This window comes from Herpailurus yagouaroundi, unplaced genomic scaffold, assembly GCF_014898765.1.
Source record: "Herpailurus yagouaroundi ecotype Mexico unplaced genomic scaffold, PumYag 216, whole genome shotgun sequence".
Taxonomy (NCBI): Eukaryota; Metazoa; Chordata; class Mammalia; order Carnivora; family Felidae; genus Herpailurus; species Herpailurus yagouaroundi.
In genome coordinates this window covers 6999635-7026913 of record NW_024412447.1, presented here as the reverse complement: position 1 = coordinate 7026913, position 27279 = coordinate 6999635, and the positions used below count along the sequence as shown (strand labels likewise).

The window sequence follows — 27279 nt, the reverse complement described above, 5'->3', positions numbered from 1 at the left end:
TTTTTTTTTCAACGTTTATTTTTATTTTTGGGACAGAGAGAGACAGAGCATGAACGGGGGAGGGGCAGAGAGAGAGGGAGACACAGAATCGGAAACAGGCTCCAGGCTCTGAGCCATCAGCCCAGAGCCTGACGCGGGGCTCGAACTCACGGACCGCGAGATCGTGACCTGGCTGAAGTCGGACGCTTAACCGACTGCGCCACCCAGGCGCCCCTGCAATATTATTTCTGATCCCCTCTCTGGTTTAATGTTAGCCCCCATGCCCTCTTCCCCAGGGACAGATGTGGCTCTACCCATCACAGGCACTTTTTTCAATTCTGCCCTCTCTGGAAGGAGCCACCTGCCTTCTCCCTAATAAGAGAAGGTGAAGTTTCCTGCCAAGACTTTTACAAGAGCAGGTTGCAAGTTGTTCCCCTAGTTTCTGGAAGAACCCAGAAAAAAATGTGCATCATGTCAGAATAGAAGGAGATCACAAAGGGCATCTGGCCCAGCCTTCCCCAATGCAAAATCCCTTTCTGCCTGCCCCCTGCCTCTGAGTCCCCCAGCCATACCTGAGTGCCTGAATTCTTACAGCTCTGACTGGCCCTGCAACAAGGTTCTTTCTTCTCCCAGTGGCTTCCACAAGGGCTACTCCAGTTATGCAACTTGTACCCCGCAGCATCCCAGGGGCCACCATTCACCTTATTATCCGGGAGTTATCAGTAGGTTGTGTGGTTATCACAACTTGCCAGCAGAAGGCAGTCAACTAAGTGTCTTGAGGAAGGGGTGCCTTTTTCTCAGTTGTCCTGGTAGCAGCCAGACAGAGCCCCTTCACTCATCTGCCTTACTCACTGCTGTCGCTCTTTCCTTTTCTTATTCCTAGCACATGGCCTGTCAGTGTTTGTCGCAAAGGCTTTTGGGTTCTATGTCTTGGGAGTCATGCAGAACAAATTAAATCCCTCTTTTATCATGACAGGCCTTTAAGTATTTGAGGGAAGAGACCAAGTTCCCCGTGAGTTTTCTCTTCACCAAGAAAAAAAAAAAAAAAACCTTTATTGTACACACGAGGTGGTGTTGCTTTTATTATCCAGCACTTGGACTGTTTCTCTTTTAAAATGTGCAATCCAGAAGTAAATGTAGGGCATGCGACAAACTTAACCCAGGTAGGGTAGAGTCAGACTACCACCTCCTGTGTTCAAGCATCCAGAGTAGAGGCCACGCTGAAGACTTGGAGGCAGTAAGTCCACTGGCAAAGGGACATGGGTAGTTTGGGACAAGCATGGAAGGGCTCCTTTAAGCCTGGGCAGCAATTTTCACTCCTCCAGGGGAAATTCTGGTTCATTGGAGGATTTGAGATTGCAAAGGGACTTGCATCAGCTGAAGGAGTGAGGCAACTTTAATCACAGAGGCCTTGTGAAATTTTTGCACATAACATTTGGGACTGAAATGGGCCCAGAGCCAGGGTCCCCAGTTTCACCAGGAGCTGATTTCAGGGTTATGTGTTTTAGGAGCTCATGGAATGGAGGACATGCCAGGATGTTTCACTTAAAAAAAAAGTGACTTTTGTGAGGGCTAAATAAATATTCAGGAGAGATCGAGAGGCCCATGGAGGAAGTAACAGGTGACCTATTTTTGGAACACTTATGTCAGGCACTGTTGCACATGACTTACATGTAATGGCTCATTTAATGCTTATAGGAACTCTCTGCCCATTTTGCACATGAGGTAACTAAGACACAGCAAGTAAGTGGTGGATGAAGGCTTTGATCCTAGGCAAACTGGCTCCCTCCAAGGCCTGTGTACGTTTAACCATTGTGCGAGGCTGTTCCATAAACATAGTTGTGGGATCATGTAAGTGATTTATGAAGGAGGGAGAATTGAGCTCGTAACAGAATGGTTGCTAGAATCACACACCTGGCTTTAAAATCTAGTTCTGGGGACACCTGGCTGGCTCAATCAGAAGAGCATGTGACTCGGAGTTGAGTGCAAGCCCCATGTTGGGTAGAGAGGTTACTTAAAAATAAGGAAGTAAATAGGGGCGCCTGGGTGGCTCAGTCACTTGAGTGTCCAACTTCAACTCAGGTCATGATCTCACAGTTCGTGAGTTCGAGCCCTGCATCAGGTTCTGTGCTGACAGCTCAAAGCCTGCTTTGAATTCTTTTTCCCTCTCTCTCTGCTCCTCCCCTGCTCACACGCTCTCTCTCAAAAATAAATTAAAAAAAAAAAAGGAAGTAAATAAATTAAAAAAAATAATAAAGTGGGGGCACCTGGGTGGCTCAGTCAGTTAAGCTTAGGGCTCTTGATTGCAGCCCAGGTCATGATCTTGCTGTTCATGAGATTGAGCCCCAAGTCGGGCTCTGCATTGACAGTGCAGAGCTTGCTTGGGATTCTCTCTCTCCCTCCCCTGCTCATGCTGTCTCTCAAAATAAAATTTAGAAATAAAATCCTGCTCTCCCATTTACTGGGTAAGTCACTTCATTTTCTAGGCCTGTTTCTGCACTTTTGAGTCAACTGTTTTTTTTGGAAAATTGATGTGTGGATTAGAAAAAATTGATGTTTATTATTCATGAGTGAAGAGAGAGCCGCCAAAGGATAGCAAAATACAAGCCACTGACGGAGTTTCAAGGAAATGGCCAAATGCTCTAGATAAGGGAGAATGAAGACGAGGGAAAATGCTCTGTCAAGAACACCTGTGATCTTCCATTTAAACGGTTGGGAAAGAGCTGAGGTACAGGAGGGAGATCAGCACCTAAGAGATGAGAAGAGTGGTCATGGTCCACTTGAGAGAGGAATTTGGTAGCCCAAAAGGAAAGGACAAAGTCCAAAGATTTTCAGAATTTGCTTTTGCTCCTTATAACTATAGGTGTGTTTATTTAAACATAGAACAGGTGTTGACGGGTGAGGGGCATGGAAGCACCAGAGAGCAAGGCCAGGGGCTCCAGGGAGCAGGAAGGACCAGGCAGTGAGGCACGTCCTGGTGGACGTGGGACATTTTTCTTGGGACATCTTTCTTGGGAAAGAATACTGAGGGACATCTGCTGAGAAAGGGTGAAGTGAAGCTGTGACTAGCACAGGGGACTGGAGAGCAGAAGACACCTGCACTGGGAACCCAAGACCCTGGCAGCGAATAGGGTTGTCCACCAAGGTAAGGGTGGAAGGAAGGTGGCCTCATCCACCTTTCCCTCCTGCAGCTGTGAAGAGAGGAAGGCAAGGCAGCCACCAGGGTTTGAACTGGACTGCAGAGTAAAAAGTTGAGAAGCTTCCGGAAGAAACCCTGACCCTTGGCTCTTGGAGCTCCAGTTTGCCTGGGGGGGGGTGGGGGGTGCGGTAAGGTTCCTGTCCTCTGCTTACCCAAGGCCGATTTTATTAGCTCAGGGCCAGAATTTGCCATAGGGTCCATCCTCCACGGCAGTGACTAAGTTCAATAACGGATTGGATTTCTTCCCATTTCGGCCTACCCTGTCCCTCACTTCAGTTCTTTGGAATCACTTCCCCAAATAAATCATCTGTACACAAGCCCTCAGCTCAGGTTCTGCTCTCTGGGCAGTGGAGGGAGCAGGGTGCTAAGACCCTTGGACAGGGCAAAGTTCCCCTGAATGGGGATTTTATTGTGAAGATCAATGCATAAAAAACTTGTTTTGTTTTGTTTTGTTTCACATGTGCCATCTTTTACTTCTTTTATTTACTTTAAAAAGAGTTTGCATGTTCCACTAGAGCAGGCAGGGCAGGAGTTAGTAGTCCCTTAAGAACCCTGAAACGGAAGCAGATAGAATGTTTCATGCCTCGATTCTGGTTTCTAAATAGGGTGTATAAAGCATTTAAATGAGACAAAGTAAGAAAAAAAAAATCAAATGGAGTCTGTTTCACTACATTGCACAATAACAGAACCAGATTATCAGGGGAGAGGTCACAGTGTGAAGATGTGAACAGATCACCTGCTGCACCAACCGTTAGGATGTTCGGTTTTTTTTGGAGTGTCATAAATTGGTCAAAGGTTGTTTTAATGGTTCCGTCTTCTGAGAAAATCGTGTTTTGGGGTATCGGGAAGAGCTACTTCACACCACAGGTTTTCATCGGTTGCCTTCGAAAGGCCGCCTGGAACGTGCTCCTGTGAAGTTACTTACAGCACGTTCATGGCTGCGAAGATGGTCTGCAGGGGTGCAGTTGTTTTTAACTTTGAAATTATACTTTTTCCTTCACCCAAAATGTGTATTTATGCAACGGAGGAGGACAAAAAGCAAACGCCACCAACACTGCCACCTAGAGGTGAGAATTTATTGTTTTACCATGACCCAGAAGAGAAACAACATAGAGATACTTATTAACAATTCCCCACAATCTCCTTCCCCAACCTCACTGCTCTAACATTCATCAGACACCACCGGCCGCCTACAATGGACCATTGACTATAAATGCATGTAAGTGTCATTTTGCTGCCATTTCTCATAATGGAAACTTTAGTCCTCAATCAAGTTTTCAAATGATTTTCAATAGAGGAGTTCCCTAGCTTTTAAAAAAACAAACCACTTTTCCTCTAAGATCCCATTATTTATTCAAAGAAGCCTTCCTAGAAAGGTTAATGAGGATTTTAAAGGAACAAATGCAATTTAAAAATCACTTCTTGAACATCTACCAAGCGTCTGGACTCTCCTAAGACTAGTGAAATGAGAAGCCAGGTTTCAACAGCAAGAACTTAATTCTGCGGGTATTACAAAGACACATTTTCTTCTTTCGATCTAACTTATTCTAAACTAAGAAACTAGGGACTGACAGAACAGGAAAGGTTTGTCTTACCCAGTCTACAGATAAACAAGACAATGCCTGAGTTAGCTCTCTATATAGATTTAGGCTTATCATGTTGACCTGGTTGTAATAACCTATATTTAACTACAAGTTAATAAAAATACAATATGTTCATTTTAAAATAATCGCTGATTTTGCTTGTAACCCTCCCCACCCTTACCCTCACACTCGTATTGTTTTAGAACAAGATTTTTCTGCACAATCACCATCCGCCTTCTCCCCCCCCATCCCCCCTCCCCCCAATTATTCGTTTTCATGTAACCCCTGCTACTGGCAGAAGCTGGTCTGAGCCTAACATGCTTTGTCCTTGCTAGGGCAGAAAGAAACCTTACTTACACTGGTCAGTGGTTGAGGTGAGGAGGAAGGCGAGCAAGCAGTAACACACACCTGAGTCGGGGCGACTGCGCTTGCCTAGTCCCTTCCCTGGACTCAAGAAACTTAAAACCCAAATCTGAAACTGGAATGAAATCTGAGTTTTATTACCACCTTTCAATCACTTGCAGGTCTTTTTTTTTATGTCTTAAGACACTCACTCGGCCTCACTGCTTCATGAGTGCTTGCTGAAGGGAGAAAGTTGAACTTGAAGACCAATTAGCTTTGCTAATTACCATGTAATTCTAAGTGGGCCATAATTCTTTAAGTAAACGGAGGGGAGAAATCTCAAAACATTAAAAAAAAAAAAAAAAGCTGTTAAAATAACAGTGTTTAGAAGCCAAACCTCATGCCTCTCCTTACCTTCCATTGTTTCAGGATAAGAGGAAAACATGAGGTTTGTGCCATCCACTGTCAAACAGAACAATATGAAACTAAGTTCTCACATTGACCCATTCTGTTGTATGATATGTCCAAAGTTATTTCTCCAACTTTTATTTGACCTGCAGAACTGGAGATGGCTTAGCCTCCCTATAACTTCAAGTTTGTTTTACAAAGCTTTGAAAAGTAAAACAGATAATTTCATCTTCAGATATAATAAAAAATTAATTTGAATAGCAAAATAAGTAACTGCTTTTAAATGTACAGTAGTGTGTCCATTCTAAAAACAAAATCTAAACCTAGGTTAGGAAAACTCTGCAAATAATGCTTTTTATTAAACTCTCCAGTAGTAGTTGAAATAAAAATCTACTCTAACTTCTATGAAAAGATCTATTTATACCACTTAGTTTCTTCTTCTGACTCTACATTTCATTTCACAACCTGCAGACCTTCATTTGGTTTCCCAAATGGGGAACCCAGCCCCCTCATAAATATTTCTGAGAAGTTGCTCAGAGTTGGACACACAAAAATATGGCTCCTCTGGCAAGTATTGCTGTCACCGTTTGACTACATTTTAATACTGTTACTCCAATTCACATAACAAATCTTCCATGAGGATGGTAGGATGAACCTGGTTAGCTAGCTTCAGATGAGGACATCAGGGTGACCAGACCCTGGAATAAAAGGTGATCAACTCTAGGATAAAAAGGAAGAAAAAAATTCCTTCACAGCTATGAATCTTCACAAGCCTTCTAATAATCACGGGAAGTAAGTGGGAGCAGGGAAGCTACACAGGAGCACAGCCAAAGCAAATACTGCAAAACGCTTCTCAAGCCTTATCAGAAAAACTTCCTGCCATGCCAGGAACTGGATGCCGGTTTTCCAGGAAAGGGCCCATCCTGGCGTTCTGCTAACCCAAATTGCCTAAGCATAAAGAACAGAGTTAGTGGGGGAAGCAGGGCCATAGTTTATATGACCTGGTCAGGTTAATGGGTCCCAATGGGCCTTTCCAGTGCACTCCCTACTCCTGATTCCTGGAGAAGCTCCTCTTCCCCCACCTCGCAAGCTCAGAGAACCCATTTTCTCTGCCTGAAATGGTGAGCTGGCAGCTAAGAGGTCCACTTCCTGGCTTTGAAGAGAAAATGCGCAGGAAGCTGCAGATGTTTATAGGAACTGTTCCATTTTAGAGGCCTATTGACCTGTCTCTCCTAAGGAATCTACTAATCTCTTCTGATTTGGTGAGCACCAAACTCTAAAGGTTTTCTCTCCTCTTCCCCCTCCTCTGTTCTGTAAACCGACTTTTTGTCTATACCCACATCAACTCCTTCACTACTCACTCCAGAAGTTTTGCTCTTTTGGAGTGATGTGTTCTGTCAAATAGATTAAAATAAAATACATTATCTGTTTACAGGGAATACACAGAATCACAACCAGGGTTGAAGGTACAAAACACAGACATTGACATTGTGGGTCATACAAAATATATAGAAGTACCCAACATGAACAATTTTTTAACAATTTTTGCCTTCTTTTTAGCATTTCCCCACATTTTTTTTCTTCTGTGGATCCTCTGGAGTGGATCAAGCTTCCTCTGCAGTGTTTCTGAAATTCATTACATGATTGGAACATACTGACGGAATTCATTTTCTGTCCAAAGCAACGAGTGGTATACGTGAAAGTTTTCCTCACATACAATATTAATAAAGTTTATTTACAGTGTAAGCTTTTGGATGCCAAGGGCTGAGATGTGATGAAAGGCTTTGCCATATTTATCGCATTCTCGAGGTTCTTTCCTGGAATGAGTTTTCTGATGTATGTAAGATGTCAATGGTCTCACGTATCAAATGCAGCGAGCTGTCTGTACACATTTAGCACAGTTTCACTTTTATGCCTTTGATCAAACACGAAGTGTCTTACATATCAAGATGCCTCAGAGATCTGTCTTTTCAGGCTGGAGCCTTGCCTGCCAGGCTGGAATACAGACAAATCCCCCCCACAATCTGAAGAATTTTACTTATCTTCCTGGCAGGTGTATTTAAGGTATACCCTTTAAAAACCCTTCAAAAACTTCCATCAGGTCAACTAGCATGCTAATGGTTAACTATGGAGTACTTAAACTGTTTGTTAATAGACTTCGGCCAGTCAAGAACTTCTGAGTGTCCTGACACACTAATGAGATGCGGTGAGCCTTTCTGACCGTGACCCAATTACACTCTACACTGAGCGGCTGATAAATGGACCAATGTGAAAGGTTTTCGTGAACAGCCATAGCCTGTCCTCCCCGGCCCCCAGAAAACGCATTTTCAAATGGCTGCTTTCAGAAGTGCATCTGCTGAAGATCTGAGGCAACCGCTGTGGCTCCCCCATGGTCGGCAAGGAAGAGAAATAGGAGGGCACAGGCTGGACTGAACTTTCCTTTTCAAAACAAAAAAACAAAAACAAAGACAAGACAAAAAAACCCCAAAACGATGGCTGAATTAATGTCAGCATGGAGTTATGGCTAAAAACAACAACAACAACAAAAAAGGACCAATGTGGAACCAACCCAAGTTCGTTCCCTCTCCAGAACAGTCAGTGCTTTGATCAGTGCCTGGGGTTAAGCGAGCGGCCTGCTGCTCCTGGTGTTCCCCAGTGGCAAGTCTTTGCTGATGAGCACCAGCCGTGAAGCCTCCACTGTGGCGTCCTCTCTGAAAAAAAACTTAAAAGCACTTCTTCCACCTTCACGGACTATAAAAAGCTATGTAGGCATATTCTTCTGGACTATCTCTTCTGTTGGTCTGAAACTGGACGGACAGAAATAGTCTGGTCACCTGCAGACTTCCTTGAAGTTTCCTCAGCCAGCACTGACAGGACTGTTTAGAAGCTACAGGGGAGCTGTGGTCGGTCCCAGCTCTAAAGAGAGGCCAAAGAATTACTGCTGTGCAGAATTTCTAGTTTGGTCTGAAACTGAGGCCACAGTTGTCCCCACCTTATTGGTTCCCCATACAGCCATGCTGTCTCCCAGGCTTGAGCTGCTGGGTCACTGAACAACTGGTCAATGATAGTTTTGTTTCTTGATGGAAAACCTCAAACTCTATGTGGGGTTCCCCCAGGAAGGGGAGTCTTCGGGTCTGCTCTTAGTCTGTTTCTAAGTTCGTGCAGGGCTGTCCACCATCATTTGCACACTCTCAGGAGCAGAGTCATCTCTACCCAAGTCCCTGAGGACTGCCTACGTAGCCCATGCTACCTGCGTCTCCCGTATGTGTATCTGAAAAACGTCTGCCATTAGTTTCTAGGCAGCCAATTGTTTCCTCCTGCACAGACGATGGAAAAGATGAGTTTCAGAACCTCCCCTCAGTCTTCAGGGGTGAGAAACAGAAGAGATGCTGTGCAGTTCAACTATGATACACCCAACCACGTCTCAGCTTGTTGGTGAACTCCTCAGAGCAACAAACTTGTTTGGTAATTGCCAGCTAACGATATCAAATGCTTTTGCAAAGCTTCTGGAAAAGTGTGTGTGTGTGGGGGGGGGAGGATGCACTCTACAGGTTTCCTTTTTCTGAAAAGCAACACAAATTATAACTTCTGAACTATATTTAGTTACAAATGACTCAGAAAGTGCCTAAATGATCACGTTCAACAGCTGACTGAAGAGAATTCTAAGATCTTTTGGAACAGAAAGATGTTAAAAACTGGCCTTAGTAAATGTTCCTATTTTTCTTAAGATGATGACAATAAAGTCACTTCTGACATTCCATGGTACTTACTCACAGATCTGTGTTTAGGAAGAGTCTATGCAGGCAGCTGGCCAGCACCTTTCTTTTATATTCAGGATAAAAACAGCATCAGACCCCAGAGCTTTAGCATGCCTCGGATTCCGAAGGTCCTCTTCAAAAGTTGGGCCAGGCTACCATACTTCAGGTACTCATGATTCACGCAGGACTTTATCATAAGCATAGAAAGTCCTGTTAGAAGTCAGGTATAATGAGTGCGTCTTAGGTGTTCAGCACTGTGTCCAGTGCTGACGGGGATGTAAATATATCCCGTGACGATCGAAGCATCTCTTTGCTGGGGTGTGGCAGGGGGCAGGACGAAAACTTTCATACACAAAACAATGGTGGATTAAAAGACAGTATACAATCAAGTGCTAGCTTGTGGAGAAATGCATTTAGGAGTGCCATAGTGCTTTAGGGATTTCGAGAAGGGAGAGAAGGGTTTTGAATCATTGTTGCCATTTCAGTAGGATTTATCTCAGTGATGAGGATAGAGCCATCTACATTTGTTGCAGTCCTTTGGAACTGTAGACTGGTGCACGTACCCTCGTTCAGGAAGAGCCAGAAATCTTTGGTTTGATACTGATCAGCACAGTCCTAGATTTCTATAGCTTTGGCAGGCTACCAGTGATCACATATATAACTTATCATCTCTAGAACTAGTTTGAGCAGCATGTCCCAATGCAGTTTTTGTTTCAACTGTTCCTCTTTTTGAGAAATACGGGATAGCAAGATGCTGGCCAAGTGGGGTTTGTTTGCAGCAAGCAGCTTTAAACCTCAGTATCGTTTTCACGGGGCCAATCTTAATCCTTCAATTTTGTACTGTGGTTTTTTGGGCCAAGAGCACCTTAAAAGGTATCCTCATTACTGAAAAGCTTGACGTTTTGCCGTGGTGTGTGCTTTCGTCTTGTACGGAAGTATCGTGAGGATTCTCCATGTGACTAGCTTTCCCCTGCAGGGGCTGTGTGGAGGGATTACATGCCCACAGACTATGCAAAGGCAGAACACTGCTGATGTAGCTACAAGGATCCTTAAGTGTGACTTTTATAATCTGTTGAGGCTGCCTTTTTTCCCCTCCGTGGGCACACGTCTCTAAGGTAATTTTGGAAACAGAAGGGGGAAATGGCTTGTGGACAACTCCTTGCCTTACACACAGCTTTTCAGGAACGCTCCAAAGGCATCAAGGGAGGCGGGGCTGTACTCGGGGGCTCGCTCTCTCGTGTGGATTCTGTGGTGCAGAGTGAGGGTCGAGCTCCGGGTGAAGGCCTTGCCGCACTTGGTGCATTTGTACGGCTTTTCTCGTGTGTGAATTCTCCGGTGCAAGATAAGGTATGAGTTTCGGTTGAAAGCTTTTCCGCACTCACTACATTCATAGGGTTTCTCCCCCGTGTGGATCCGCTGATGTTTAGTAAGGTCTGAGCTCTGGCTGAAGGCCTTCCCACACTCATTACATTCATAAGGTTTCTCTCCAGAGTGGATCCGCTGATGGAGAATGAGATTTGAACTGTGACTGAAGGCTTTGCCACACTCGTTACATTCATGAGGCTTCTCTCCGGTGTGGATTCTCTGATGCAGGACAAGGTTTGAGTTAAGACTGAAGGCTTTCCCACACTCACTACATTCATAGGGCTTTTCTCCAGTGTGGATTATTTTATGGCGAATAAGGCTTGAACTCCTTGTGAAGCATTTTCCACATTCATCACATCTGTGGGACTTCGTTCCCGTCGGCACCTCTTCGGGGGCGTTAAAGTTTGAACTCAGACTAAAGCTTCTTCCCAATCCTTTACCCTTCTCCCTTGGACCTCTCTCTCCCGTGGTGGGTTTTTTTTCCTTGACTGTAGCTGGCCCCGAATCTCTTTTTTCTCTTCCGGTTTTTTCCTCAGGGTTTCTTTGCTGCCTTTCTACTATTCTGCCCTGCTGTTCACGTTTCTCTGCAAAATCTTTCTGGAATCTTCCTGTTGTCTCCCCACGCGATGCTGAGTCTTCTGCGTTTTCAGCCTTTGAGGCTGACTCCTCATTCTCATTCCTGTTTTCACAACCTGACACAACAGAAAATACAAATAGCAACATTTTCTTTTCAACCTGTGGGGTAATCAATCAAGTGACACTGTTCTCCAGGAAGCTTCTACATGCCTGTAAAGTGGCATCACAGTATCCACAGGGATGAAATATGAGAAAAACAGGGGAAGAGAATGGAGATAACAGGGAGCAGAGTTGGGGGAGGAGGGCAGACAGAGCAGGAGGACAGCAGGGGCAGTGTGCTGACAGCATGGGAGCGTGCACCTGGGAAGAGCGGAGGGAGCAGGACCAGTTAGGGAAGGAAGGAACGAGGAATGCAGGAGGTCATCATTCACAGTTGTATGACTGGTCACCCCCTAATTAATTTGAAGGAATATATGTTTAAAAAAATAACGTTCCAGGGGTGCCTGGGTGACTCAGTCAGTTGAGCGTCCGACTTCGGCTCAGGTCATGATCTCACGGTTTGTGAGTTCGAGCCCTGTGTCAGACTCTGTGCTGATAGCTCAGAGCCTGGACGGAGCCTGCTTCGGATTCTGTGTCTCCCTGTCTCTCTTGTCCCTCCCCAGCTCACACTCTGTCTCTCTCTCAAAAATAAACAAACATAAAAAAAAAATCACTTTCCATTTCTAATAAAGTATGAGTTTGAAAAAAGAATGGACAGGTCTCTCCTAGAAAACAGTAAATGGTATTCGCACAAAGAAAGGCATATACATAGCGAATAAAGGAAAAGTGAATACTCCTCCAATTCTGTGAGCTTTTTACAAGTCCACGGTTAACGGACAAAACAAGGAGCTCTGGACTTGGCAGGTTACATAGGCCTTTGAGACACAGGAAATTATCTCCTCCAGTGAGAGCAGCACAGAGCTGACAGTGCTCAGGTATCAGAGACAAGGGGGAAGCAGCTGGTTGGGGCATTAATAAACGTAACTAGAACCTTCATTGACAGACCACTGAGAATAACGGAGAACAGAAAAGAAACTGAAAACAATTCTGTATATGGCCCATGACAGAGAGAATGTAAAAATCCCAAATTTTACAAACACAAAGCTGACGCTCTCGTGTAGCAACCAGCGCACTGGTAAAACACTGGAATACACCTTTATTGTAGACTGCTAAATTCTGCATGTCGTTATTTTTAAATAGAGATTGAAAACTGTTCAAAAACCATGCAGTATTATTTATATCTACATATATATGTGTGTGTGTGTATGTAGAGATTATCTATCTATCTATCTATCTATCTATCTATCTATCTATCTATCTATCTCTACAATCATCTAGGGAGAGACCCAAGATATCTCAACCCTATTCTTTATTTACTTGGGCTTTAAGAACCCTTTCCAAGTGGGTCTGCACTATCCCAAACAGACCTCCGAGAGAAATTACAGAGAGTTGAACGGTATCTAACCTCTGATTTTAGTGATGAAATTGCCATAAATACTGAGGACATCAGTCCACTTCTTTTGAATTCCAAGCCAAAGTCCTTGGTTATCTGGATAGTTCCCAGACTGTACTCAGTTTTTGTTTGTTTGCTTTTTGAAGTTATCATGGGATAGGTAATACCCAGGTCATAAACACAGATCAGTTCCTTGGCTTAACCAGGAAACTATCACCCGGTTGTATCTATGGTTCAAGACAAAACCTGAGGTTCCTTCTTCAGTCCCCTTCAGTGACCCTCCTCCCTACCCCCCTCCCCACCCCCCCGGCAGAAGTCTCACTGTGAACCCCCCATGATACTATTTATTTGGGAGCTGCTGTCCAGTATTGTCTTCCAAGGCTTGAGGTCTTGCAGGGACAAATGGGAATGTTTGTCAATTGTGTCACCTTGTCTCATCTGGATGATGTCTCTTAGAACTTCTTTTTGTTCCTACTACTCATTCAGGAACAGACCTCTCCACAGAAGACCAGCACTGGGTTTGGAAACTGGGAATCCTAATCACAAGGGAGGTAACAGGCGCAAGTTCATGAACTAAATAAAGCTGTTGTGGAGCTGTGCTCGCAGGATGGAAAAAGACAGAAAGCCCAGGGGAGGATGCTTGGTAACTCCAGGAATGTGGTCCTAGGTTAGGACTAGACCAATGATCAGGTCTCACATGGACCTAATAGGAAATACAGATTCTACCCCCTCGACAGAGGCACCTACATTGCAACCCAAGGGGACCGGAGAAGAATCCTAGGATCAGATTGGTTGAAGAGGTGAGGACTCAGAACACAAGAGTATTTCTGATTTCTAACAGCAAAAACTACTGAAAGGTAAAAAATCCACTTGGAATCAGAGAATCACAGTATCAGGCTTTGGGGGCTAAGTAAATGTAATTGTGCTCCTTCTCTAATTGGTCTGAAAAAAAAAAAGGGGGGGGGGAGCTCAGTAGTCTCTCAATCCTTGTCAACTCTCAGCTGACCACATCAGAAATTCCACAACTAACAAAAAAAGATGCAAAACAATCTCAGACAACAATCCTGCATTAGTCTTACCCTGGGAAAACACGTTCCCATAATTCTCCTGCCTGTTGTCCCTATTGAGATTCCTCCGAGCCAGGTTCTGACATCCCCATTCCTCCAGGATGAGGGACACGGCCATGTCCTCGATCTTCACCATTGCCTGAAATAATATGAGAGCCCCACACTCAGTTCTCCCAAAGCTCAGGGACAACCCCATCACCCAAACCTGGAGTCAGGGACAGAATTGACTGCAAACCTACAGGATGCTGGGAAAGAAAAGGTGACCATAAGGCTCTGGTGAATGGGATCAGGAGGAGTGGGGCTACTCTGTGGGTTGGGGCATCAAGATTGTGTCCTGGGTGGAGAGAGCTAAAAGAGCTCCAGGAAGAGAGGCAGACACGAGGGTCTCAGGAGGGCAGAGGGGCCCACAGCTCACCTGGGAATCTGCTGTGAATAGTGCAGATGCCATCGCCTGGTCTCTGGGACTCCCCTCGTGATGAGGGGCAGGAACGTGGGTGGCAGGGAGAGCTGAGGGAGGAGAAAGGAGCTGTGAGTGAAACCAGCTCTGTGCTGGGCCTCCCCTCCAAGAAGGGCCTGGGGCACTCTCTTTCCTGCACCAGCATGTTCGATGTTCAGTGCTTAACCACAGAATAGTTAACTACGGAGAATTTAACAAAGAAAAGACTTTTAGGTGGGAGTCACAAGGTGTCATAAAAGGGTCCTTAAAATCACCTGGTCCAATCCCTTTAGTTTAATGAGGGGGGATCCAAGCCCTGAGAGGGTAAATGACTTGTCTAATGTCACACAGTTAAGAATGGCAGAGCCAGCTTCCTATTCTCAGCTACAGATATGGGTTAATTCAGTCCATGATTCAAGTTTGGCTCACAATTTAATTTTCCGCAGTCCAAAGAGCCAGAGCATCAGAATTTCATTGAGTTATGAACAATATAACATGAGTGCTAACAATCTTCCGTAGTAATGTCTCAGAACAGAGACATTACTCAGAGTAACAAGGGAATCTATTCTGGCCATTTTTTGTGCTTCTACTTTTCTCCCTCACTTAGCCACAGTTTTCTGATAAAATGCATACATGCTTCAAATGTCGACAAGACATTCACAAGTATATAAAAGCATGGGTTGACACGGATCTAATACAAGACATCGATCAGATGATCACACTAACTGCAATGTGTAAGAACAACTACACAAATTTCTAAACCGCAAAATTAAAATCTTCCCTTGCCAAGTAATGTGAGATTTGGAGGTATTACTGGATAAACAGATGATGTTACTGAGCTGCAAAGACAGAAGAGAAACGAACTTGAAACTGAATCACTAAACCCTGTAACTATTTCAGACCAGGTGGTTAAAAGAGAAGCTAAAGCAAAAGGTGCAAAAAAGACCCAAGTATCTAGCATTTTAACCTTCTGAGAATTAGGAAAGACTCTGGAAGAGGGGTAGTGCCAAGAGGGAACTGAGGATAAACGCAAATGGCCGAATTCCCTGGAGATCTATTTAGTAAGCATCAAGGGTAGGTGTCAGGGTCTCTAAAACTGCTAACTCTGGGGACAAAAAGCTCTTAATCTGGCACTTAAAACTAAAAACACCCTCTTCAATTTTCCGGCTTCCCCCACGTGAAGGGTAGAGAGACCTCGCAAGTCCTAGATAGGACATGGCTGGGACTGCATGGACAGTGGTGAATCAAACATCACAATGCACTGATTTACATGGATTTCTCCAACATGCAGAGAAAGTTTCCTGCAGCTCTAATATTCACGCCTTAAATGCCATCACAAATAAACACACCGGATAAGGAACATTCCTTTATCAACTCCTCTCGAACAACTAGACTTTTAGTATGTTATTGTTTTTAGAGATGTCTACATACCTACTTTGATTTTTAAACTGGATAAAGACATTAATATTTCCCTCAAAGGAAAAAAAACTTAAACTGATTTTCATTTACATGACCCTGAAATGATTTTTTTCCTCATGTTCCTCACAAAAAACCAAAATATTTTTCCCATCCTTTCCACACTGTTTGAAATTTTTGGAAGCTAGAAAAAGACGTTCTACAACATTCTGACACATCTGAAATAAAATGAATTTTAAAAACTGATCCTTTTCAAGGCAACTTAGGACATTAACAAGAGTGTCTTAAAACCCAGACCGGAAATATATTACCACTTCCTAGCACTTTCCTGTAAAAAAAAATCTGGACATCCAAAATGCTAACCATTCCAAGAATAATGTAATGTCCACCCCAGTTCATGATGCACATTTTATTTACCATCTCAGTAACGTTAACTCCTGAGGTTGAGCTGTAAGTTTCATTTCCCCCAATATTTATTTATTAATAATGACAATAAAGTGTAATGATTAAAAAAAAAAAACAAGCATGCTTAAACATTTTTTTATTACAGGCCCTCAGCAACACAGAGAGGGCACTCCCACCCCAGACAGTTTGCTTTCCCCCACATGAAATCTTGCTTCTTTCTTACCCCGTGACTGCAAGAGGCGAGGCTTCCGAGATGAATGCTTGAAATGGGACTGGGTGGCCTCATGATGAAGGTCAAAGCTTGAGGACTCCTGCATTGGATCCAGAGGCACCATCCCCCTGGCAAGCATCTCAGGCCCATGAACTTGACCTGGGACCTGAGGACAAATGGTGGGTTTATGGGTAAATCATTTTTTACACCGGAGTTTAAATGAACAGAAAGAGGGTACGTATAATGAGTGGATGCAGGCGAAGGAGGCCAGAGCACCTCTTAGCATCTGAGCGGAGAAGAATAACCGCCACAAAAACTACCAGTGCCAGCTTCAAACTGCAACTCTCTCTTTGCTCCAGGCTTACAGCCCAAGTGCTGCTTATACAGAATAGGTTTCACCTTCTTCTTACCTGCTGTCCTGACAAATCAAGCTCTAAATCTTCCAGAAGGGTCACGGCCTCCTCCCCACTATCAGGACGGTATTCCTGCAGCCAGACTTGGAGCTCCTTGGGCAGGATGGAGAGGAACTGCTCCAGTACCAGCAGCTCCAGGATCTGCTCCTTAGTGTTTATCTCTGGTCGGAGCCACTGGTGACAAAGTTCCTTCAGTCGACTCAGAGCCTCTCGAGGCCCAAAAGTGTTCTGGTAACAGAAGTGCCTGAAACGTTGGCGGAAAATCTCTGGGTCGGGAGGCGGCGTCTCCTGCAGGCTGGAATCCTGCCCCCACATGTGGTCTTCTTCATCTTCCTCTTCTACCTTCACTATTACGATACCATCCTTCTCCTGGGCAGCCTGGGGGGACAGACCTGTGGCTTCCCTGGATTCTGCAGTCATCATTCAGGCTCAGGGAGCTGACTTGATCCAAACAGGGTCTGTGCTCTCCTTTCTGTTCTGGATGTTTTCTGATATGTTTCGGTATTGTTCCTGACATAGTAAACATAACTATTAGTACCTTTATGAAAAGTGACCTGTGTCAGCACTTCACACAAGGCTGCACATCAAGGCACTGAAAATGCCTCTGAAAAGCAAAAGAAAAAACAAAACCTCCAGAGTCACACTGTTTTCACCGTCATTTTATATGTTAAGGTTTACAGAGAGGGGGTGCCTGGCTGGCTCAGTTGGTAGAGCATGTCGCACACTCTCGATCTCAGGGTTGTGAGTTTGAGCCCCATGTTGAGTGTAGAGATTACTTAAAAATAAATTCTTTGTAAGTTTTTTTGTTTGTTTGTTTATTGAGAGAGAGACAGACAGAGAGAGAGAGAGAGAGAGGAGAGAGAGGAGAGAGAGAATCCCAAGCAGGCTCCACACTGTCAATGCAGAACCCAAGGTGGGGCTTGAACAAACGAACCGAGAGATCAGACCTGGTCTGAAATCAAGAGTTAGGCACTTAACCGACTGAGCCACCCAGGTGCCCCTTAAAAAAAAAAAAAGCACGCAGAGAGAAACATCCAACAGGCCAAAAACACCCTTAGGGTGTGTGCCTGAGTCTGAACACCTAACCTCCAGGACAGCAGGTTACGACGCCATGCTTCTTTCTAAGTGCTCGTCCCAGAGAGAGCTGAGTGTCAGCAGGGCGCTAGGTACCAGGCTTCAAGCAGTACACACGTCATCTTATTTCCGGACACAACAGCACTAGCAGGGAGGCACGACCACCAGTGCCACTCTACAGACGGCATGTTACAAATTGACATTAACACCCGCCCTTGGTTAAATGTTGAACCGGCACATGTCACAGGGTACGTCCCAAGGAAAAAGCAGGAACCTCCCTCCCCCACACAGAGGGCTGCCAAAATTTCCTCATTTCACTTGTTCACTTTTCGGTACTGTGATATCTCCCAGTTTACCTGAGACCAGTTATGTGGAATAATGGATTATTTTATCCAGCTTGAACTAATCTTGTCTTCATAAAAGAGACAAGTACAGGGGCAGGCAAACTGGGTGACAGGGCTCAAATGACAGATTTCTAGGTCTTAAAGAAGTGATAGGAACATAATGTACAACAAGGGGACTACAGTGAATAACACTGTATTGCATACTTGAAAGTTGCTAAGTGCCCTTAAAAACCCTCATCACAAGAAAAAAAAAATTGTAATTGTGGTGACAGATGTTAACTAGATTTATTGTTATCGTTTTGCCCAAATATCAAACCATTATGTTGTACACCTGGAATATGATGTTATATGTAAATTACATCTGGAAAAAAGAAAAGAAGAAAAAAGACCAGCAGCTTAAAGACTCCCAACAGAAAAAGCACAATTCGAAGAAACGCAAACAGTGGAAACACACGTTAAGAAAGTGGCACAGATGAAGCTTCTACCTACAGCGAGGTTTCACTCACACAGATTAGTGGGTAAGAACGAATGTCAAACTAATTCAACAAGAAATCAACCAATAAGTGACACGGCAGATGCTTAAAAAAAAAAAAAAAAAGGTGTATGGGGGGGGGCGGACATTGTTATGTAATTGTAACTTCCAGAGATGATACTAAGTATCCTGGACAAACCTAATCATCTGTTAATATTTAAAAACCTTATACTTTCTACACTGTATAAAATCTTCCAAATGAAGAATTTTAAGATCTTAAAAGTCTGTTTTTGTGTTTTAAAGAAGATTTTTCTTTTTTTAATGTTTATTTACTTTGAGGAGAGCAAACGAGTGAGTGCACAAGAGGGAGAGGGGCAGAGACAGGGAGAGAATCTGAAGCAGGCTCCATGCTGTGAGTGCGGGGCTCAATCCCATCATGATATCATGACCTGAGCCGAAATCAAGAGTCTGATGCTTAACGGACTGAGCCACCCCAGTGCCCCCAAAAGTCCGTTTTTTAAAAACCTAAAACAGGGGTGCTTGCGTGGTTCAGTCCGTTAAGCATCAGACTCTTGATTTCAGCTCAGGTCATGATCTTACGGTTCATGGGATTGAGCCTCAAGTCGATGCCTACAACACCGTCAGCGTGGAGCCTGCTTGGGATAATCCACCCCCCCACCCCCTGCCATTGTCTCCCTGCTTGCATACTTGCATGCGCTTGCTCTCAAAAAAAAAAAAAAAAACAAAAAACAAAAAAACTTAAAAAAAAAAACACTTAAAACACCTTTGATTCTTTTAAAAAATTTATTTATTTTGAGAAAGACAGAGGCAGTGTGGGAGAGACAGAATTCCAAGGAGCCTCCACGCTAACAGTGGCACCAAGCCCGACATGGGCTCAATCCCATCAACTGTGAGATCATGACCTAAGCCGAAATCGAGTCCGATGCTTAACCGAATGAGGTACCCAGGCACCCCTTGATTTTTTTAAAAGTAGATTCTATGCACAACATGGGGCTTGAACTCACAACCCCCGAGATCATGCTCTGCTGACTGAACCAGCTAGGCATGCCACCTTTTGATTAGTTTTTAAGAACAGATGATTTAAGGGTCTGAAAACCGGAAAGGTGCTGGCTGAATTTCAACAACAACAATTTTGCGTGGTGGACCAATAGTTACTAAGCAGAGCTGACAATGTGTTTCTTCCATCTGAACTGGCAAATCTTTGTGAGGTATCTTTTTCGTCTCAACAGCATCAAACTCAAGTTTTAGAGACAGAGCATTCAACTGCTCTATCATCCAAAGCCAAGAACTTTAAGCTAGAAAGCATTTTTAATTACATGGTTCTCATTAAAAAATTTTTTGGTAATTTTGGTAGAAAAGGGATCATGTACAATTAAAACACAAAAGTATTTTTTGAATAGCACAATTAAACGTATCCTTGTTTTGTTATATAAAATACTGGTATAATACTACATGTATACAATTTTTTTTTTTTGAAAAAATTTTTTTCAACGTTTATTTATTTTTGGGACAGAGAGAGACAGAGCATGAACAGGGGAGGGGCAGAGAGAGAGGGAGACACAGAATCGGAAACAGGCTCCAGGCTCTGAGCCATCAGCCCAGAGCCTGACGCGGGGCTCGAACTCCCGGACCGCGAGATCGTGACCTGGCTGAAGTCGGACGCTTAACCGACTGCGCCACCCAGGCGCCCCATTTTTTATAAATAATTTTTACAGACAGGAATGTGTCCAAAAAAAAGCTGGGAGGTGATTTTTTTTTTTTTTTTAATCGAACGCTTCAGCATCTTGCGTTGTCTCTGTGCAGGGGCCATGCTGATCTCTGCATCGTTCCAATTTGACCACACGTGCTGCCAAAGCGAGCACTGGCGATGGCTGTTTTAATCTGAGATTTCTCACAGGGTTGGTTTTTCTATCTTAACTTTTTTTGTACTTAGTAAAATCAAAATCCTTATTAAAGTAGTGGACTCTAGGAACAACAAAGAACGTTGTATTCAAAAAGGCTTTCTACAGACATAGAAATAAACAGAAATGTGGGAATTCAGTCATTTTTTTTCTGCGATTTTAAGCTGGTCAAGTCCAGTGCAAACCACCCCCCAGCCCTTCCCGCTGATCTCCTTCAGAACGGTTTTGCACCCCACCCTCCTTGCTGCAGTAAATACATTTTACAACTTCAGAGCAGCATTGGTAAAGTCCTTACGACTAAATTCTTAAACATCTCCCTCTCCAAGGCTACAATATGCCAAGTGCCTTCCTAGACAGAGGGGGATACAAAGATGTGAAGCAGGATTCCCATTTTTACACAAATAATTTCAGTACAAAGCAGAAGGTGCCAACTGTTCTAAGGAAGTTTCAACATCAGCGCTAGAGGAGCCAGGGAAGTAACTGGTGCGTCAACAAGGCCGTGTCTGGGAAGAGACAGCCCTGAAGCCAGGGCATCAGAACAGCCAAGACCTCGGTAGGAAAGCTGCCCCCACAGGAAGAGGCAGTGGGACAGGCAGTCCAACAGATCGCTCCTTTGGCTAGCGTCTTCCCAACCGGAGGCTAAATAATTCCTAAAAGCCGTAGTTTCTTCAATTTCATTCTGAAAAGTCGGAAGAAAGACTACCTTGTCCTGCTGTGCCCCCCACAATTATTTCCCACCACCCTAAGGCCGGCTCCCTATCTGTGCCACAGGGCCACAGTCTCTCTACCTTCCATCTCTCCCAGGTCCAGTAGGAACCAAGCGAGGTCACTGCCGTATTGCCAAAGTACGCTTCCGGGCATCTCTTTCTCCTCAATTAGCGCCCGTGAATTTTTGCTATCTGCCAATTTAGTGTTCAAAGAACACACCCTACTTTACTTTTCCAGTCTTCTCCACCCCCCCCACCCCCCACCCCTTCTTCGTCGTGATGCCCTGTGTTTCAGCTGCTCTGGCCATTCCTGTTCCCCAAGCACAGGGTGTGATATCCCATCGTCACACTTTCGCTGTGAACAGTTTCGACCACGTCAACCTCGCTGGTCAAATTTTTACGTACTCTTCCAGATGTAAAACGTCTGCCGTTCCAGATTAACTAAGATACCTTCCTCTTCTGGACACCCTCAATATCTTCTCTGTTCCTATTTATGCCACATATATTCTCCTTGCATTATCGTTATTTCGGTTGCAGTTCCCATCACCTCCCAACTAAAATTTAAGCCCCTGAAAGACAAAGACTCTTGACTTCTTTGTACTTATCTGCTAGAGAACCTGGCAGTTTATTTCTGCTAAACTGAGGAGAAAGAGGAGCTACTCAAAATATTGCCGTTTCCCCTGCCACTTCTTGTTTCCCTTTAGTGGCAATTAGGGATCAGATATTCTACTGATACCTCATTCACTAAAGCTCAGAATCTCACCTTTCTGGATTCCTCTCCTTACACGCATTCAGTCTCCAAGCACCAGGAAGAAGTAATTACCTAGTTCTGTCAGGTCTGGCTTCCGCTCTTTGGTTTCCTGCCTTTATTCCCCTTCCCCCCTACTTCATAAACCTCTATAGCTTTCTTTCTTTCTTCTCTCTTTAAAAAATGTTTGTTTGTTTTTGAGAGAGAGACAGTGAGAGGGACACAGAAGTTCCAAAGTGGGCTCTCCACTGCCAGCAGAGGCCAATGAGGGGCAAGCGGGGGAGGGGCAGAGAGAGAGAGACGAAGGAAGACACAGAATCCCAAGCGGGCTCCAGGCTCCGAGTTATCAGCACAGAGCCCAACATGGGGCTCGAACCCACAGACTGTGAGATCATGACCTGAGCTGAAGTCGGACGCTTGGCCACTGAGCCACCGAAGGAACCCCTAAACCTCTATAGCTTTCCAGTCACCAGTCCCCAGTACCTGGTCCCAGTTTCCTCTCAAGTTCACCATCGGCATCAATTTCTTTCCCTCTCCGGCATGAACCTTTTCCATCCACAAAAGGAGTAGCTCCTAAATATGCCTTGGATTCTGATCACCATCCTATTCTCACATCACAGTCGATGTCTGGGATTTCCTCTGCTAGTCTTCTGGCCTTTTCAAATCCTACTCATCCTTTAGAGCTTAGCTAAAATGCCACTTGCCCCTCATCACTGTTCAAGAACATTCATTCAGGGGCATAAGAACTCATATTCGTTGAGTGCTTTCCATGGACCAGATATTAAGTATTTCACAGAACAATCTTAGCAGGGAGCTATGATGATCATATCACTTTACAATGACAAAACTAAGGCTTACTGACGTTAAATAACACACCCAAGGTCATACAGCAATTAAAGGGCAGAGGTAGGATTTGGTATTAGGAACCCTCAGTTGAAGCTCTAGCCATCATGCCAAACTCCTTCTGTCCCAACACGTGGGGTTAGGAAGAGCTTCTGTGTGCACACAGGTTCTTTCCCAGAGGAAAGGCTTCTGAAGGTGCCTGTGAAGGATCATCACCCAGGGATGGGCCTCATTTGCCATCTGTTTTCACCAGGGAGCTGTGTGGCTAAGGAGACACAGCAGGAGACACAAGTAGGAATCACCTCAAATCTAACCAGGGGCAACTGAACAGGACTGGTGTAGAAATTAGTCTAGCATCAGAAAAATTTTCATATTTTCATGAAAATTTTATCCTGTCTCAGCTATACGAAGGAGACTAAAGGAAAGGAATCTTGATTTGTGCCCACACCTAGGCCAGAGTTTTAAAGACTGGGATACTTCCTGGGGTGCCTGACTGGCTCAGTTGGTGGAGATGTGACTCCTGACGTCGGAGTTGTTGAGTTCAAAGGCCCACGTTGGGCACAGAGCTTGCTTGGGGGGTGGGGGGGGGAAGGTGGGATATTTATTGGGTCAGTGGGACTCAATAGGAAGAGACTCTGAGGAGGAAGTGAGACCCAAAGGGGCAGAGATGAGGGCATAGGCACATTCCCCCAGTTATGAGGCCCTCTCCCCCATCCCTCAACATTTCTGCTCCTACTTAGGCAAAGAGAAAAGTCACAACAGCAGTGGGAAGGGCTGGGTTTATTTTGGGTTTCTCAAAAGATCTGAGCAAACAACCTCTTCTCCTCTCTCTAAACTTCTGGCCCAAATGCTCTCTGCCAAGCATCTGCCATGGAAGTTGTATTTCTTTCTCTGTAATGTAATTGCTCACGCCTTCCTCCTCAACTGGACTAATTGCTAAAGTAGGTTTCTTCATTTTTTTTAATTGTTATTTTTTAAAGTAAGCTCTATGCCCAACGTGGAGCTCGAACCCACCACCTAGAGATCAAGAGTTGCAGGCTCCACCAACTGAGCCAGCCAGGCACCCAAGGGAATGTTTCTTTGTACCTTAGACCACTTGGTATGATTCCTTGCAAACACCTAGTTTTAAAGAAATACTTGCTGAATTTACAGTGTGGTATTTTTCTGCCCACTCATACAGCACTCAGTACTGCCCTCAAATTAGCCCCAGGGGCTATTTGGAGAAGCTTCAATAAGCTACCCTACCACTTACCAGCTGATCATTTTCAGTAAGTTAATATCTGTCTGCATTTGTGCAATGGGAATAAAAAAAAATTTCCTCACAGAGTTGTCGTGATGATTACGTGAGTTAACATATATGAAGCTCTTTAAACAGCGTCTGGCATTCAGTAAGCGGTAGAGGAGTACCTTGTTTTCCACAAACTTAAGAGCTATGACTGTACTTTCCAATTTTCAGCCTGCTTAAAACATTAAGCGACAAAATTCCTGTAACAGTGAAAGCAGCACAGGTTGGAATACCTAAACTCTAGTCTCCCACAAATAAGTTACACATCCCTGAGTGAATTATTCAACCTCTCTGGCACTCGGTGTCCTTATCTGTCAAATGGGGGAGGGGAGGAGAAAACTACCTCTGGGGTCCCTCTGAGCTGAAAAACATTCTGACACCCTATCCGATTTAGATAAGATTACCCCCAGCCACCGGTTGTCACCAAGGACAAATACCAACGATTTTCTTACAAAAAGGGCTTGGAGTTACAAGCTCGGTTTATTCCAAAGGCTATTTTCTAAGCAGGTCAGTATCTTTTCCAGAGCATAGTCTTGAAAGTTTAAACAAATGGCACCCTCTCTTCCCTTTTTTGAACAGAGCTTTAAGTTTTGTTAAGCTTTTTAAAAAATTATTTTCCTTTATTATTATTTTAATTTTTTTTAACGTTTATTTTTGAGAGAGAGCACACACGCAGAGGAGGGACAGATAGAGAGGGAGACAGAGGATCTGAAGTGGGCTCTGTGCTGACATCAAAGAGCCCAACGCGGGGCTTGAACTCAGGAAGCTCAAGATCATGACCTGAGCCGAAATCAGATGCTTAACTGACTGAGCCACACAGGCGCTCCATATATTTTTTTTTATTTTTTAGAGACACAGGGTAAGAAAATGCGCCTGCACGGTGGGGGGGGGGGAATCTTAAGCAGGCCCCACGCTCAGCCTGGAGCCTGATATGGGGCGCGATGCAGGGCTCGATGCAGGGCTCGATCGTGCGACCCTGGGGTCATGACCTGAGCTAAAATCAAGAGTCAGCTGTTCAACCAAGCCACCCAGGTGCCCTAAATTTTTTAATTTTTTTTTTTAACATTTATTTATTTTTGAGAGACAGAGCACGAGCAGGAGAGGGGCAGAAAGAGAGACACAGAATCCAAAGCGGGCTCCAGGCTCTGAGCTGTCAGCACAGAGCCCAACATGGGACTCGAACTCACAAATGCAAGATCATGACCTGAGCCGAAGTCAGATGCTTAACCGACTGAGCTACCCAGGTGCCCCTAATTTTTTTTTAACATGAAAAAGCTCCCTTTAAAAGACAGCCAGCTACCCAAAGAATACCAATACTACTCCAGAATGAAGAGGTAAAATTTAACATAGCACTCACCTGTATTTAGATGCAATATAAAGTTAGAAAAAAAATTAATGTTTAGATCAAGTAGAAAATCAGCAAAAGACTATGTGTATTAAGTAGCTAGCTTCCTTGTTGGTACTTTAAGACTGGGGAAAACTGCCTGAAATAATGAATGGGTATCTTGCACAGTGATTCAGAGACAATATAAACTTGGAGATATGTTCTGGGGCAAATTATCCTTATGGTTCCCTTTGTAATAAAGCTATTTCTCCACATATGGCCAGCATATATACTAACAGTACTTTGTTGATCTGGTTACAATGAATTCTCCACAATTCAATTCAACAAGTATTTACTGACCACCTCCAATCCGCCTAGCACTGGCCTGTACAATAAATGCTTTCTTTGGTCCCAGGCCATGTAACAGCCACTCTCTAAAATGAAAGTATCTTATTGTGTCCTGGAGGCACAGCAGGAAAGAGAAGGGAGGGGCACAGCTTCAGGCTAAACTGTAGCTCAATTTTTTTCGATTGCACTGGCCAAATCAAGTAATTTCAAAGTGGGAAGGCCTTTTAGAAAATCGAGTTAATTTTACTGATGACAAAACTGAGAGCTGGAGAAGAGTCCTGTATTAGGTCACTAATACAAGGTCACTCGGGCAACCAGTCTCCCCGATGGCCTGGTGCAATTTCCACAAATTCCCTTCACTCTTCACCCACTCGAAGACAAGCAAGAGTTAACTAGGGGGTCTTCACCCACTCGAAGACAAGCAAGAACCGAGGGGGTTGGGGGAACCACGTAATCTTCCGGACAGATCATTTTTAAAAGTCTTCAAAATATTCCATAAGGCAGAAAGAGAAAGTGGGATGTACAAAATCTCTACTAGATCCGAACCACGTCTTTATCCACTCTAAGCTTCCAATATCCTTTAATCACCGCTCGCGGGTGGAGGTGGGATGAGAAGCAGGTGATCTGGAAACACGTAAGCGGCACCTCAAAACGTGTCCATTACTCGGCCTTCCTCATTTTTCACCTCGAGGTCCTGAAGGACCCCGAAAAAAAAGTCTCTCACTGGAATCAAAGCAAATGGCGACGAAGGACGGGCAGTAAAATCAGACAAGGGTCGGCTCGCTCGCGACCCGGTTCTCAGAAACGTCAAAGGACGATGACGACACTGCGGACTAGGGGCCCGGAAGGGGCCCGCAGACGGCTTCTCCCCAGGGCTCCGGGTACCCCCGGCCACTAGACCCTCACCCCCTCCCCGCCTGGACCCGGGGGCGGGGCGGGACGTCTCCCGGGGGACGGCGCTTCCAACCGTCGGGCCAGGGGCTTGGACTTTCTCCACACTCCCCCGGGCCGCCTGGAGGGACCCCAGGGCCGCAGCTGCAGAGCCCACCCTCACGCACACACCCTGCGGCGCCGCCCGCCCTCCCCAGAGGCCGGCCCCAAGTCTCACCGTGAGCCCCGGGAGCAGCCTGGGGGCGCTGGGCGAGAAAGGGGAGCTGACTCTGGGGCTCAGGCCGGCAGAACGGCGCTGCACACGGACCTAGGCCCTCCCGACGCCTCGACACAGACACAATGAGTCACAAAGACAGGAAGTGTGTCAGCATCTCGCCTTCCGGGACTGCGCTGTGCTTCCGGGTCCTCTCTAGGAGCGCAGGAGGAGTTTGCATCTCGATTCCCGAATCGCTAGATCCCGCTCTTGCCTTCGGTGCTCAAGCCTCCAGTCTTAAGGTTACCGCGCTCGGCGGGTGCGCCGGGAGTTAATTCGGGGAATGGACCGGAGGCGGGGTTCAGGCTTACGAGACACAAACGGCCCAGCTCAGACACCAGTCCATATGATAATTCGATTTCTCTCCTGCCCTTTCCATTTCGGGCAGTCATTGTAGTAATTATAGTTCTTATCAAGC

At 44.9% G+C, this 27279-nt stretch overlaps 1 protein-coding gene and 1 non-coding gene across 2 annotated transcripts in view; both read right to left on the bottom strand.

The window, feature by feature from the left end:
* The window catches only part of LOC121017439 (zinc finger protein with KRAB and SCAN domains 1), a 47084-nt gene extending 20130 nt beyond the window's left edge, over nucleotides 1–26954 (bottom strand). Inside the window, exons 1-6 of the mRNA XM_040455646.1 lie at nucleotides 26826–26954; nucleotides 16648–17160; nucleotides 16250–16403; nucleotides 14185–14276; nucleotides 13782–13908; nucleotides 10437–11326 (exon numbers count right to left, since the gene is read on the bottom strand). Of these exons, the coding sequence (XP_040311580.1) occupies nucleotides 10437–11326; nucleotides 13782–13908; nucleotides 14185–14276; nucleotides 16250–16403; nucleotides 16648–17073 (1689 nt within the window). The 5' untranslated portion in view covers nucleotides 17074–17160; nucleotides 26826–26954. The remainder of the gene's footprint in view (nucleotides 1–10436; nucleotides 11327–13781; nucleotides 13909–14184; nucleotides 14277–16249; nucleotides 16404–16647; nucleotides 17161–26825) is intronic.
* Nucleotides 20322–20423, bottom strand: LOC121017857 (U6 spliceosomal RNA). The gene has a single exon (XR_005784926.1). It is a non-coding gene; the product is annotated as a U6 spliceosomal RNA (small nuclear RNA).
* Nucleotides 26955–27279: the final 325 nt, after the last annotated feature.